Source organism: Euprymna scolopes, chromosome 13 (genome assembly GCF_053919585.1).
Source record: "Euprymna scolopes isolate OS-2025 chromosome 13, ASM5391958v1, whole genome shotgun sequence".
Taxonomy (NCBI): domain Eukaryota; kingdom Metazoa; phylum Mollusca; class Cephalopoda; order Sepiida; family Sepiolidae; genus Euprymna; species Euprymna scolopes.
This window is the reverse complement of record NC_136494.1, coordinates 137,149,666-137,162,732: the sequence shown is the minus strand read 5'-3', so window position 1 is coordinate 137,162,732 and position 13,067 is coordinate 137,149,666. Positions and strand designations below refer to the sequence as shown.

Sequence of the window (13,067 nt, the reverse complement as noted above, 5' to 3'; positions counted from 1 at the left end):
ATGACTGGATAGAGGTTACTCTTCAGGAGAATATCACTTTTACAATTGATTTTTGCCAGTACTCTAATCACTGCGCTTGAAGGTTGAAGGTTCAATCTTCAGTGTGGGCGACCGAAATAAAAGGTCCTAAGTAAGTAACTTAGGACCTTTATCCAGTCATGGCTGACGGAACAAGAGCGCGCTACCCCCGTGAAGTAAATAAAGGGTTCCGCTCGAAATTCCGTCCAAATTCCCGAGTTCGACAGAAAATTCCCGAGTTCGACAAGATACACCTGATGAAGGTCGGAGGTTATATCGACCGAAACGTTGTGAAAATCACACTGAAGATGAGAACAATAGTTCGATGAATAATAATGCATATAACCAATCCTCATCTAAAAAATTCAGAAACGTAATTAACAGACATTTTGGAAATAAAAAAATAAAAAAATTGAATTTTACAACACTGACAAGGTGACGAGGCTAGTATACGTTTCTTGCGCCAGAAACACAAACAACATAGCCAGAAACACAAACAACATAGCCAGAAACACAAACAACATAGCCAGAAACACAAACAACATAGCCAGAAACACAAACAACATAGCCAGAAACACAAACAACATAGCCAGAAACGTTTAATGTTATTAATGTAATAAGTTAAATCGGATCATTTGAATTATTTGGACAACTATTTTCATCTTGCCTGTTATTCTAACTATTTTATGTGAATCGTACCAGACAAGACATGAAACCAGGTGATGCAATGCGCTTCAAAAAACACATTCATATGTCCAAACCTGTGAGCGATAAGTATTATACGAATAGATTTCGACCAAGAAAACAGCAATTATTCCCCCTTTATCAGAAAGAAAAACTTAAAGAAAAATAAGAAAAGTGCGAGTTATATTTCGGTCGATGCATTCTCCGACATTCTTTGAGCGCATATTGCCAAACTCGGGAATGTATACAAAATTTCAAACCAAACCCTTTTATTTATTCCAGACCGTAGATTGCTCTCGTTGTGGAAACCAGATTAAAGGCGTAAGTAACTAATTCTTATTTTATTCTAAGTTTGCATATCTATATATTAATACGATAGCGTGTGTGTTCTTTTGTGTGTCACGCTTATATCCGGGTCGTTTAATTGTTGTTCTATTTCTTGTCATAAATAATTTTACCAAGAATTCTTAAGTGTTGGTTCCAGTTTCGACTATAGCTGATGGCACTTAAATCATCTATTTTTTTATTAATAATTTTACCAAAAATTCTTCATAAGTTTTGGTTTCGGTTTCGATTATGGCTGAAGGAACTCAAGTTTTATATATATATATATATATATATATATATATAGTTTTTATTTTGGTTTCGATTCAAACTAATGCACCCAAGTCATATGGATATATATTTTTTATATTTGAAATCGCAACTTTATAATATATAAAAATCGATAGAACATTAACTCTATAATAATATATACGAAATCAGTAAGAATTTAAATATCATATTTAAGTGTCCTTTACGACCGGGCTTGACCGGGCTTTACCGGATGTTCGTGCTAGCTTAGATAAATATTGTTGCAGTTTTAACAAAAAAGCTACAATAATATCAGAGCGTCTCCATTTAACATCTACAGAATGCCAACATCAATATATTACATATGAATGAGTCCCCTGTGGAATGTCCACAGGTCTCACTAGTTCTTGGTAAGAATTTAATCTAAAAAAAAGTATCAGTTAGAACTGATTGTCATCTGACACTTTTGTTTTCAGTCGCATCATCTGTCTATGTGATAAGTTTGAGTATGAATTTTGTCTTGTTTTTTAATTTTGTTTTATCTATGTAGTATAACAACCTATTTACAATGGTGTACGTGTCTATTATTTATAACTAGCAGGACTCGTTAACCGGTGTTGCCCGGTGGAAGCATAACATATCTAGAACAGAATCGTTAAGCGCTCCCCTCGAAAAGAAATTAAACTATGATTGGTGTACGTTTCGATTATTTATAAGTCGTTTCCAATAAGATCAAAATAATACTAATTAGCAAACGTCATCTAAAAATATGAAAACAGTTAAATTAAAATGCAATAAAAACTACATTTTACTACAATATACTGATGTCACAAGAGTTTATCATTATTGACATAGTCATACAAATGATTGGCTTATGTACACAATAATAAAATGACTTTTTGCATGGTGAAATTATCATGAAGGGGCCAATAAACTTATAGTTTATTGCAATTAAGTGCTTTCAAATTTTTCTTACCTCAGATAAAGATGCAGCCATTCCAGCTTGGCAGTGTCCTTCCAGATGAAAACCAACCCTACCTAGAAAAGAAAAAACAAATTACAAAAAGCTGTACAAACATTTAAAAGATATTCGCAATCCAATAATAATCACAATCCTTATCTTTCAGTATAGTTGCTGAAAACGTACCAATTTGGATCTAAAACCAAAGATATGAATAAATTGTCAGAAATGCATCGTTTACCTGATTGGATGAAAATATTGTTTAGCTCTCGGCTTTTTGGCATTTTTTTTAGTTTATTTCTTTTCCAAAATGTTGCTTTATCACGAAGATTTTTTCTTTAGGTCATCAGAGATGATAACTTTGATTTATATGTAAAAAATAAAATTACTGACGTAATTCTATATTTTTATTGTAATTAGTGCAAACACTGGATAATTAGTATTTGTTTTCTGTTGTTTGTGATATAGAATGTACGCTATCCTGGCTTGAGACACTTGCTTGTCTAGCTGTTCTGAAGAGCTGTGATACAGCGAAATATGTGGATGGCAATATCCTCCTCCTTGCCCTTGGATAGATCTATCGTAAGGAAATCGCTTACTAACATAAGCTAAAGCATTGTCTCTTGGGTAAAAACAATTCGAGTTCTCCGGCAATTGACAATCTTTACTTTAACGTTTTGATTTACATTCTGCAGGTGGTGAAGGCTAGTGTGTTGATTAGAAGAACACAATGTCAGATCGATTGTCGATTTTTGCTCTTTGCTTGCGGCACCTAGCCACACTGAACGTCATATATATTTATAACTTACTTACTAGCTCTACCTACATATTGAGCACTGTTGAAGTAAATATTTAACGTTTACGCATAAATTTATACTTTCGTATATTAACTTTATGTGAGTAAATGAAGTAGCTACGAGGACTGATATAAAGTCGTATATATGAAGTTCAACATTTGTGAGTTAAACACAAGATGATAATAATTGAAAACAAAAACAAAAACAAATTAGAAGAATAAAACATGTATAAATACATTTGAAGCTAAAACTGCAACACGAATTTTATATATATATATATATATATATATATATATATATATATATACATAAAATAAACAGATGTTACTAACGGATATACACAAAAATAACCACCCAGATTTTCAAAATGCGCGACCACGCGTCACCTATCCGGCTTCACAAAAACCCCGCAGTTAACAACATCACGTGGACTCTTCATCGAAATATCTCCCACTACATCATGCCGTGGAAGAAGATAAGAAAAAAAAATGATTGATAAAGGAGTCTTACTCCGAAATATATTTCTTTAAAAATAAACATCTGTTTATTTTATAAAAAAAAAAAATTCGTTTTGCAGTTTTGGCTTCAAATGTATTCATACATGTTTTATTCTTCAAATTTCACTCAACACTTCTAACGGATATACACAAAAATAACCACCCAGATTAAAAACAAATTAATTTATTCAGCATTTATTAATGACATGTAATAATTAAAATATAAGAACTCTTTCTCCTCATTTGACGAGAAGCACAAGGTTTCGAAATGCCATGATATCAAGATTTCTTATCATATTCTAATCATCACATGGTTTCTTTATGAACTGATAATATCATTTAACTATATTTAATACTAGCAGGGGGCTTAAAATACGTTTAAAATATGATTTTTTAATTTGTCCAGATTATGTATATATTATTATAGAGTCATAACTTTAAAAGTAAAATAAAGTACTCGGGTGCCATCAACCGTATTGAAACTGAAAGCAATACTGTAGCATTTAATGTTACGTTACGACTGTATCAATGTGACATGCATAAGAATTGATTAAAAATACGCTAAAATGGACGTACAAATTTTATAATGATTTTTCAATTTTGACCACTTATAACCCCTTAAAAACTATTTTAACCAGCTAAAGACCCATGAAATAGCAGTCCATAAAAATCCAATCATTTGTACCTGTTAGCGCTGCTCTGCGACTTTTAGTTTCGGAGAGATAGAGTTTGAAAATATGGAGACAGACAGACAGACAGACAGTCAGAGAGACAGACAGAAAGACAGACATAGTGCCTTGTAAATATTAGATTTATTTTGTCTTATTACATACACATACACACACGCACCCCCCATATATATATATATATATATATATATATATATATATATATATATATATATATATATATATATATTACTTTCGTCTATGATTAGACTCCTAAGACGTAGCATGGCAAGTGAAGAAAGACCCTAAATGCGATAGTTTTGGAATTCGAAATCTCATCTGAGTATATTTCATAGACGTGATTGTCTACCTTTAATACTGAAAAATACACTTAAATACGCAATGAAATATATTGGGAAACAGGTGTCAAATGAAACACCTCTACTCTTCTCCAGTGTATTTTGAAAACGATTTATCATAAGTAATTAAATTTATGTAAAGTTGACTTTTATGTCGCTTTTACATTTACATTGATATCAAAAGCCTAACTTTTCTATACAAAAATTATCAAACTTTTCTATACAAAAATTATTAAACTTTTCTATACAAAAATTATTAAACTTTTCTATACAAAAATTATTAAACTTTTCTATACAAAAATTATTAAACTTTTCTATACAAAAATTATTAAACTTTTCTATACAAAAATTATTAAACTTTTCTATACAAAAATTATTAAACTTTTCTATACAAAAATTATTAAAATAAACTTCTTAATATACTTATTCGTGGTAATACTACTAAATAAAGATTAGCTAATTTGCATATTCTTTGAAAAAGGAGATTCATTAATTAATTTTTCATTTTTATGGTTTCTTAGATGATTTGTTTCATTTCACTATTATGATGAATTAAATTTATTCATATTTTCTATATTGTGCATAATGGCGTATATATATCCATATCTATATATGCACATTTTTTTTTAAATTACATTTTCACTGCAAACAAGTCACGTTACCACTTTGATGTAGGGGGCTACTATCAGGGACATAAGCTACAGGGGTACTTTGTGGTGAATTGGGCAGCAAGATTACGGTTCACGTTACACTTGAACTTCTGCATGTCAGTACAGTGGCGGAAGCAGGAACTCCGAAAGGAATTCCAAAGTCTAGCGGTTCTGGGAATGAAACTCCTGGAATAGGAGGCTCTCTTAAATCTAGGGATTTCTACTGTGAAGGGGTGGGATTTAGCTGCTTGTCGCACTTTTCGGGGGTATTCACGTCGAGGAGGTACAAGTGCTTGCAATTCGTCGGAGCATTCACCGTTAAAGTACTTGTAGAAAAGGCAGAGGGATGCAACATTTCATCGATGGGACAAAGGCTGAAGCTTAGATGACAGTTCAGGACCTGTCAGGTTGGCGACTCTTTTTTGGACCTTGTCCAGGAGTGAGAGACTAGTGGCAAATGCACCAGCCCAAATATGACAACAATACTCCATACATGAGCGAATGGTGGCCTTATAGAGGTACAGGATACTTTCCGGCGTTAGTAGCTTTCTAGCGAGGTAGAGAGAGCCTACCTTCTTCGGTCCTGGCAATGCTCTCAATGTAATTTTTCCAACTCATGTTTCCTGTGAACGTTACGCTGAAAAGTTTAAAATATGTACTTTCATAGTCTTTGGCTATTGCTATTGGTGGTAGAGAAGGTTTCTTGTAGTTATTGAAAGAAAACCAGTTTAGTCTTGGCAGCATTGAATGTAACCATCCATTTTCCCCCATTCCACTACAGATTGGAGGTCGTCCTCTAGTGTTCCTGTCATTTCTTTAGATATGTACATATATAAAAGTGTAGGCACCGCCAAAAATGGCCGAAAAATCAAGTTGTTGTTTTTTAAAACGAAATTACATTTATTAAAATCCATTATTTCTGAGTAACTTTTTTTTTCCAGAAAGATAAAACCCTGAATTTTATCATATAGAAAACAGAATAATGTAAAACTTTTTCTACTATTTTTAATTAAATTTTAAATGTTAAATTTTCCCAAAAAGTTAACAATTGACATTTTTTTTGTCTTGCACAAAAAACGTACATAAATATTAAAAAAAAAGGTTTTTGAAATAATTTATTTATTTGTTGTCTAATTAAGATTTAGGATAATTTTCTAAGAGAATATGCAAAAATATTATAATATAAGTACCTGAATTTCAAATAATTCCACTTATTCATATAGGCAACCAGTTACTTCGCGTCGATCTAGAGTCTAGATCGACAATGTTTCCGTTTGCATTTGATAAAAAGCAAACTATGGAAGACCAAACAGGCCAAAAAAAACTTATTTTTCAGTGACGAAAATTTCAATGTATTATTAACGCTGAGGCTGGCCAGTACCAGATGGGTGACCATTTGTATGAGTTTGGTTTTTAATGTGTATGTGTGTGGGGGCTAGGCTCCCTAAAATGGGGGGGGGCAATTTAAAGAAGAATAAAAAAAAATTATTTCAGCGCGTTTGGTCCACCTTAGTCGAAAGGCAGCAAACGTTTTCAAACAGGATCGAAAAAATGATGCTATTTTTAACACAAAGGGCACAATATTTATCGAATTTTTTTTGTGTCGATTCTTCAAAGCATGCTCTGTTTAATAATGGTAATGCATTATTCGGCTCGCTAAAAGAAATTGTTAATTTATTTATCAAAGATTTTAAAATGGCTTTTTTCGTATAAATATTAAAAAAATTTTTTTTTTGTTTTGCTTAACTTAAATTAATTATTTTACTTAACATATTCACCGAATTTCACACTTCAAAACTCAAAAGCGGGATAATTAAATACAATCGAAGTTCTGATATTCAGACGTCAAAATAAGGTATGCAAACAATTTTTTTAAATCTATAATTCTGTCCCTTACAACAACACAATATATTGTGTTCAGTTTCAGATGATTATTTTAAGCATATTTGTACCCCCTAAAAACAAGGGGGTTTGTAAGCAATATATATATATATATATATATATATCGTTTATAAAAAATAAGTAGACTGTTATAAAGTTCATTCCTCTCTTAATAATCGCTGAAAATTTCGTATTGATCGGATAATTACCTGATTTTTGGTAGATTTTTAAAAAGACGGTCCGTCAAAAAGTACTTACCTGCCCCCCCCCAGTTTTGGCGGTGCCTATAAAAGTGGCTATAAATATCATATTTTAGCGTATTTTCCGAACGGACAATGTCATACTGCCTGCTAGTTAAAAATAGGTCAGACTATTCCAATTTTTGACGTCTTATTTCTTCACATTACACGAACCGACATTCCACTTCGATTTAAAATATGTTTTCTTGAAATAAAGAATGAGAGGATTGTGATTAGATAGTCCCTCGCTTCCTAGCGACGAAATCCTTTCGCCTTGAGATCTATGACGCGAGTACTTTCTCATTATTACTATTAGGATAACATTTTCAGAAGATATCGGTCATTAACGGTTCGGGTTTTGGTGGAAGATTTTGCGAAAGCACATCGTATAGTCAATAAATAGAACAGATACAAAAAAAAACCTTTTCGCTGTTGCTTTAAAATGGGTTTTCGGAAACAGTAAAAATTGTTACAAATAAACGATTTCATCAAACATAACACCCCATCAGACCAAAAAAGAATCGAGTTGGGGGAGGGGGTATGATGAGGTGTTATCATTGAATTGGGATTCCACTGAAACACGTATGCACATATGTAAGCAATAATGTTTGTATAATAAATAGACACATATATATATATATATATATATATATATATATATATATATATATATATATATTGTGTACAGAAAGTTGTTAGATGAGAAAAGTCATTGGTACTTTCGGTTTCAAGCGCGATAATTAGGATCGTTTAAGATATCGTCACAAAGAACCTCTTAGAGACGAGTATTGTCTGAAAAGAGCTTGATATGGATATCTTAAACGGTCCTAATCATCGGGCTTGAAACCGGCGGTACCAATGACTTGTCTCATCTAACAACTTTCTGTACACAAAATACAAAATATAAATACGCTCTTATTTTCGGATTTTCCTTTTAATTGAGCACTCGGCTGGATTTCTTTTTCCAAAAACACTAATCATATATATATATATATATATATATATATATATATATATATATATATATATATACTGATAGTCAAATTGAATGCTGAATGTTGAAATGCTAATATCTTTGGTTCTTTGTGACGAAACTACATGACCATTTGCAGGCTTTTTGGAGATTATTATACTATTCTAGTGTTCAAATCTTATGACAATCCGTAAAAAAATATGCTCAAAGTTGCCTACATTTACATATATAGTGTCCTGCAGGCCAGCTTCAGTTTTGCTGCTTCGGTTGTTTTCCCATGTGGCCTTGCCAGCCCACTACCCCCCCATATATATATATATATATATATATATATATATATATATATATATATATATATATATATATATATATAGGCATCTATTTATAACGAAGAATATAATCTAAGATTCCTATCTAGCCCACTGGAAATCCAAAATAAGGTCAATAAAATCATTATCGATAAGAACCATTTAGCCAATATTTGTGTCTATGTAGAAAAAGGAGAAATAATCATTGGAACTGAATAGTATGTAAATAAATATTTATTTTTATTGACTCCGTGACGTCTATCTTCTCGGCCGGTGAAACTTAAGAGACACATTGGTTGGGTTTTTCAGTTCATGAAAACCGATCGATTTTTATTGGTTTCTTCATTTTAGTCCACGCATGCCCTCTCATACATTCGTCTCAATACCCCATGTGCTTATCAAAAGGTCAATTTTATGGTATTTCATTTTCTGTTTTACTAACATTTTCTAATGTGACACACGACTGCTTGTCCTGGCTGACCTCTACTGAGCATCAATTATTTACTTGTGTCTGCTTGAAGTAAATTTGAACACCAACAACTAACCGGAATACAACGACAGTTTTATAATATTTAGAGAATAGCATGGGCCGTGGAATTTCACAGTGTATGAGAAACATATTTAATCAACAAATCTTGTTTATGTTTTTTCTGGGTAGCATAAATAATTTTTTTTTCAAACAGAAAAAAAAACAATAGAACTGACCCGATTGAGATAAATAAGAAGTACTAATAAATGATCAGAAACTACTCTCATGCTCCATAGTTAAAAACAAATAATTGAATCACATTGTAAGAGACAATTTTTAATTCACTTTTTCAGTCCGCTATCACTTGCCAGACAATGTATTTTATGCTTTCTTTATTTCCAATGTTCCCTTTTAGACATAACTTTTTGCTTACTTTTTTCTACAATGAATAACCGCAACACATTCAAATTTTTACGAGTTAATTTTTCACACCGTTACAACAATAATCATATATTATTATATCGATAATCGAAACCAAAGTTACATCAAGGGAGGTCATTCTTGCCACGGCTTCGAGATTGCTTATTTTAACCCAACTTTCGTGAATTTTAGCTTTTTTGAAGTAGTTTAGCTTTCTAAAATAGTATTTGGCCTTTTTCAAACTAATAATGGAACAAGCTGAATATTATATAGATGATATTATATAGATAATATTATATAGATAATACTGTATAGATAATACTGTATAGATGATATATAGATGATATTATGCAGATGATATTGTATAGATAATATTATATAGATAATATTATATAGATAATATTATATAGATAATATTATATAGATGATATTATATAGATGATATTATATAGATAATATTATATAGATGATATTATATAGATGATATTATATAGATAATATTATATAGATGATACTATATAGATGATATTATATAGATAATATTATATAGATAATATTATATAGATGATATTATATAGATGATATTATATAGATAATATTATATAGATGATATTATATAGATGATATTATATAGATAATATTATATAGATGGTATTATATAGATGATATTATATAGATAATATTATATAGATGGTATTATATAGATGATATTATATAGATGATATTATATAGATAATATTATATAGATAATATTATATAGATGGTATTATATAGATGATATTATATAGATAATATTATATAGATGATATTATATAGATAATATTATATAGATGATATTATATAGATGATATTATATAGATGATATTATATAGATAATATTATATAGATGGTATTATATAGATGATATTATATAGATAATATTATATAGATGGTATTATATAGATGATATTATATAGATAATATTATATAGATAATATTATATAGATGATATTATATAGATAGTATTATATAGATGATATACAAAATTATGCAAAATATGATATAGATAATTCTACTCTTTTTCATGAATACATAAGTTGTTGGGATTTAAAACTAGATAAAAACAAACACAACCAGTTTTGGAATTGCTGATAGCATTGTTTACTTACTGTGTGTATTCTTGGTATGTGCTTTTTTTGTTTATTGAACTTTTTCGTTGAATCGTTTGAATTAAGTTTTCTAAATGCTTCATTTTACTTTTGGCACCAGTACTTATCAATATCGAAGTCCACTTTTGGATAAGGACTAATAAGGGTTCGGTGGATGACAACATGATCAGTAATGGTCAAACTTTGCTTGATTATTTAAGAGGCGGCTCAACATTAGATTTGAAAATGACCATTTTATAATGAGATGGAAAGTATTGTGTTCAACAGGTGGGCAGTTCTAAGAAAAAGGTCCTGCTCATGCAAATTTATTTTAGTTTTAGACACAGATAGAGAGGGGGGAATTGTTGACGGTTATTGTAGCTAGAAGGATTATTTGTTGCAAACGTTTTACGAGCGGTGGGAACATAGATTAGAGCAATATATATTTAATACAGCTTATATATATATATATATATATATATATATATATATATATATATATATACAGAGAGAGAGAGACAGAGAGAGAGACAGAGAGACAGATAGACAAAGAGACAGAGAGACAGACAGACAAAGAGAGAGAGAGAGAGAGTTTTATATATATATATATATATATATATATATATATATATATATATATATATGTTTTATTTTTTTATTACCGTTTTCTGTTGGATCGGAAACATGGTCTAACATCCGAAACATAAGTAACCAAACAAATAAAACGGTAATAAAAAATAAAACACATATTTGCTCTGCAATAGTATTGAGCACTCTCTTCAGGTTTTTACTAATTACCAGTTTTACCAATTATATATATATATATACATATATATATATATATATATATATATATATATATATATATTCTATACTGCATTCCTATTATTCAATATATATATATATATTTCGTTAATTTTACCACACTCCTTTTGTCAATGACTTCTTTGTTCCGCATCTCATTCTTTCTTCTTCTGTACTTTCATCATTTTAGATTACATTTCTTTCCTTTTTCTTCTTTCTTACATTATATTCTTATTAATAGTGCCTTGTTTAAAGCCGGCATTTTCCTTTTCATATGGCTAACTCTACCTCCACTTCTTCGTGCTAACCAATTACGAAGTGCATGTGCGTGAATACCAACCCCTGATCCCAAGCCAATCAATTAACCCTAACTCCATTGAAAACTTTGGTATTTTCACAATCTGTTCATATAGCTGCTAAACAGTATATATTAACTTGTAGCATACTCGCCCCTGGTAGGCCTCATGCTATGCTGATATGAATAATTATTTTTTGTCTTTATTTTTTCTTTCAAATATCATTTATGAAGGTCTAAAATAACTCAGGGATGAATAGATTAGCATTTGAATGATGGTGAATATTATGAGTGGATTGAATGTGTTCACATAAAATTTACTCAAAGTTTGTTCAAGAGTCAGTAAATAGTCACTCTTTTTCAGACTAAAAGACAAAATAATGGTAACTGAGAAAAGTCGAAAGTAAGCTTAAGGTTCACTTTTTATTTTCCATACACTTTATCGGACAGTTAATAACAGATAATAGTTATATTAATGGTGATTATTTGGAAGTACACTTCTTAAAAAGTAAACAAGACAGAAAAATATTTATGATGCAGGACTTGGTCATTGAACGTAGATTTCATATTTTTTTTAAATATTGTAAATTAAATAAATATTTTTTAAAAAAGAAAATCAAATTTTACGATTTTTAGCGATTAAAAAGCTTTATTTTAAATAATCACGTTGACACACCGGTTCCCGCTGAATCACCGAAGCTAAGCAACGTTGAACCTGGTCAGTACTAAATGGATGACTATTTGGGACTTCCAGGTCCTGCATGTGTTCTCCGCTTATCTCGGCATTGTTTCCAGTCATCCTGGACTTCTCATTTCCACTGGATTCAAACAGCGCAAACCTTGCCTCACAATTACACAGCTTCTCTTACAGAGGGTATCCTTTGTCTTTCGAGGCTGAACGGAGGTATCATATTTTGAAAACAAACAAAATCTATATAGTCGAATTTAATTGTCGCCCTTGAATTTTGGCAAAATTCAAATCAACATAGCAGCTCGCGGCCCTTCTTTGTTTCGTCATAATATTTCATTTGCTTAATTAAAAATAAAAATACTTAATCAAATTAGTAATTTTTGGAGTATAGCATATTTTTTTCCGTGACAAGTACATACATACTTAAGAACTTCTGTGTTTTTGTTTTTATTTAAATGTAAAATAAGCACCATTTTAATAAAATGTGAAATTTAAAAGTTAGTTCCAAACGATTAAAATTCGAAACACTTCACAACTCATGCACTAAATGTCCACGCAAAATAAGCGCGTACTGATGCGGGCTAGCTTTCCCGGTCGTAAAACGATCCTAACTATTTTATTTCAATTAATGCAGAACCCTTATTTATTATAAA

General features: G+C 30.5%; 1 protein-coding gene across 3 annotated transcripts in view; it reads right to left on the bottom strand.

Moving 5' to 3' along the window:
• The window catches only part of LOC145292206 (integrin alpha-8-like), a 506,022-nt gene that overhangs the window by 173,826 nt on the left and 319,129 nt on the right, over window positions 1–13,067 (bottom strand). For all 3 annotated transcript variants that reach the window (XM_080138520.1, XM_080138521.1, XM_080138522.1), the window contains exon 5: window positions 2,252–2,313. In XM_080138520.1, the coding sequence (XP_079994646.1) occupies window positions 2,252–2,313 (62 nt within the window). The remainder of the gene's footprint in view (window positions 1–2,251; window positions 2,314–13,067) is intronic.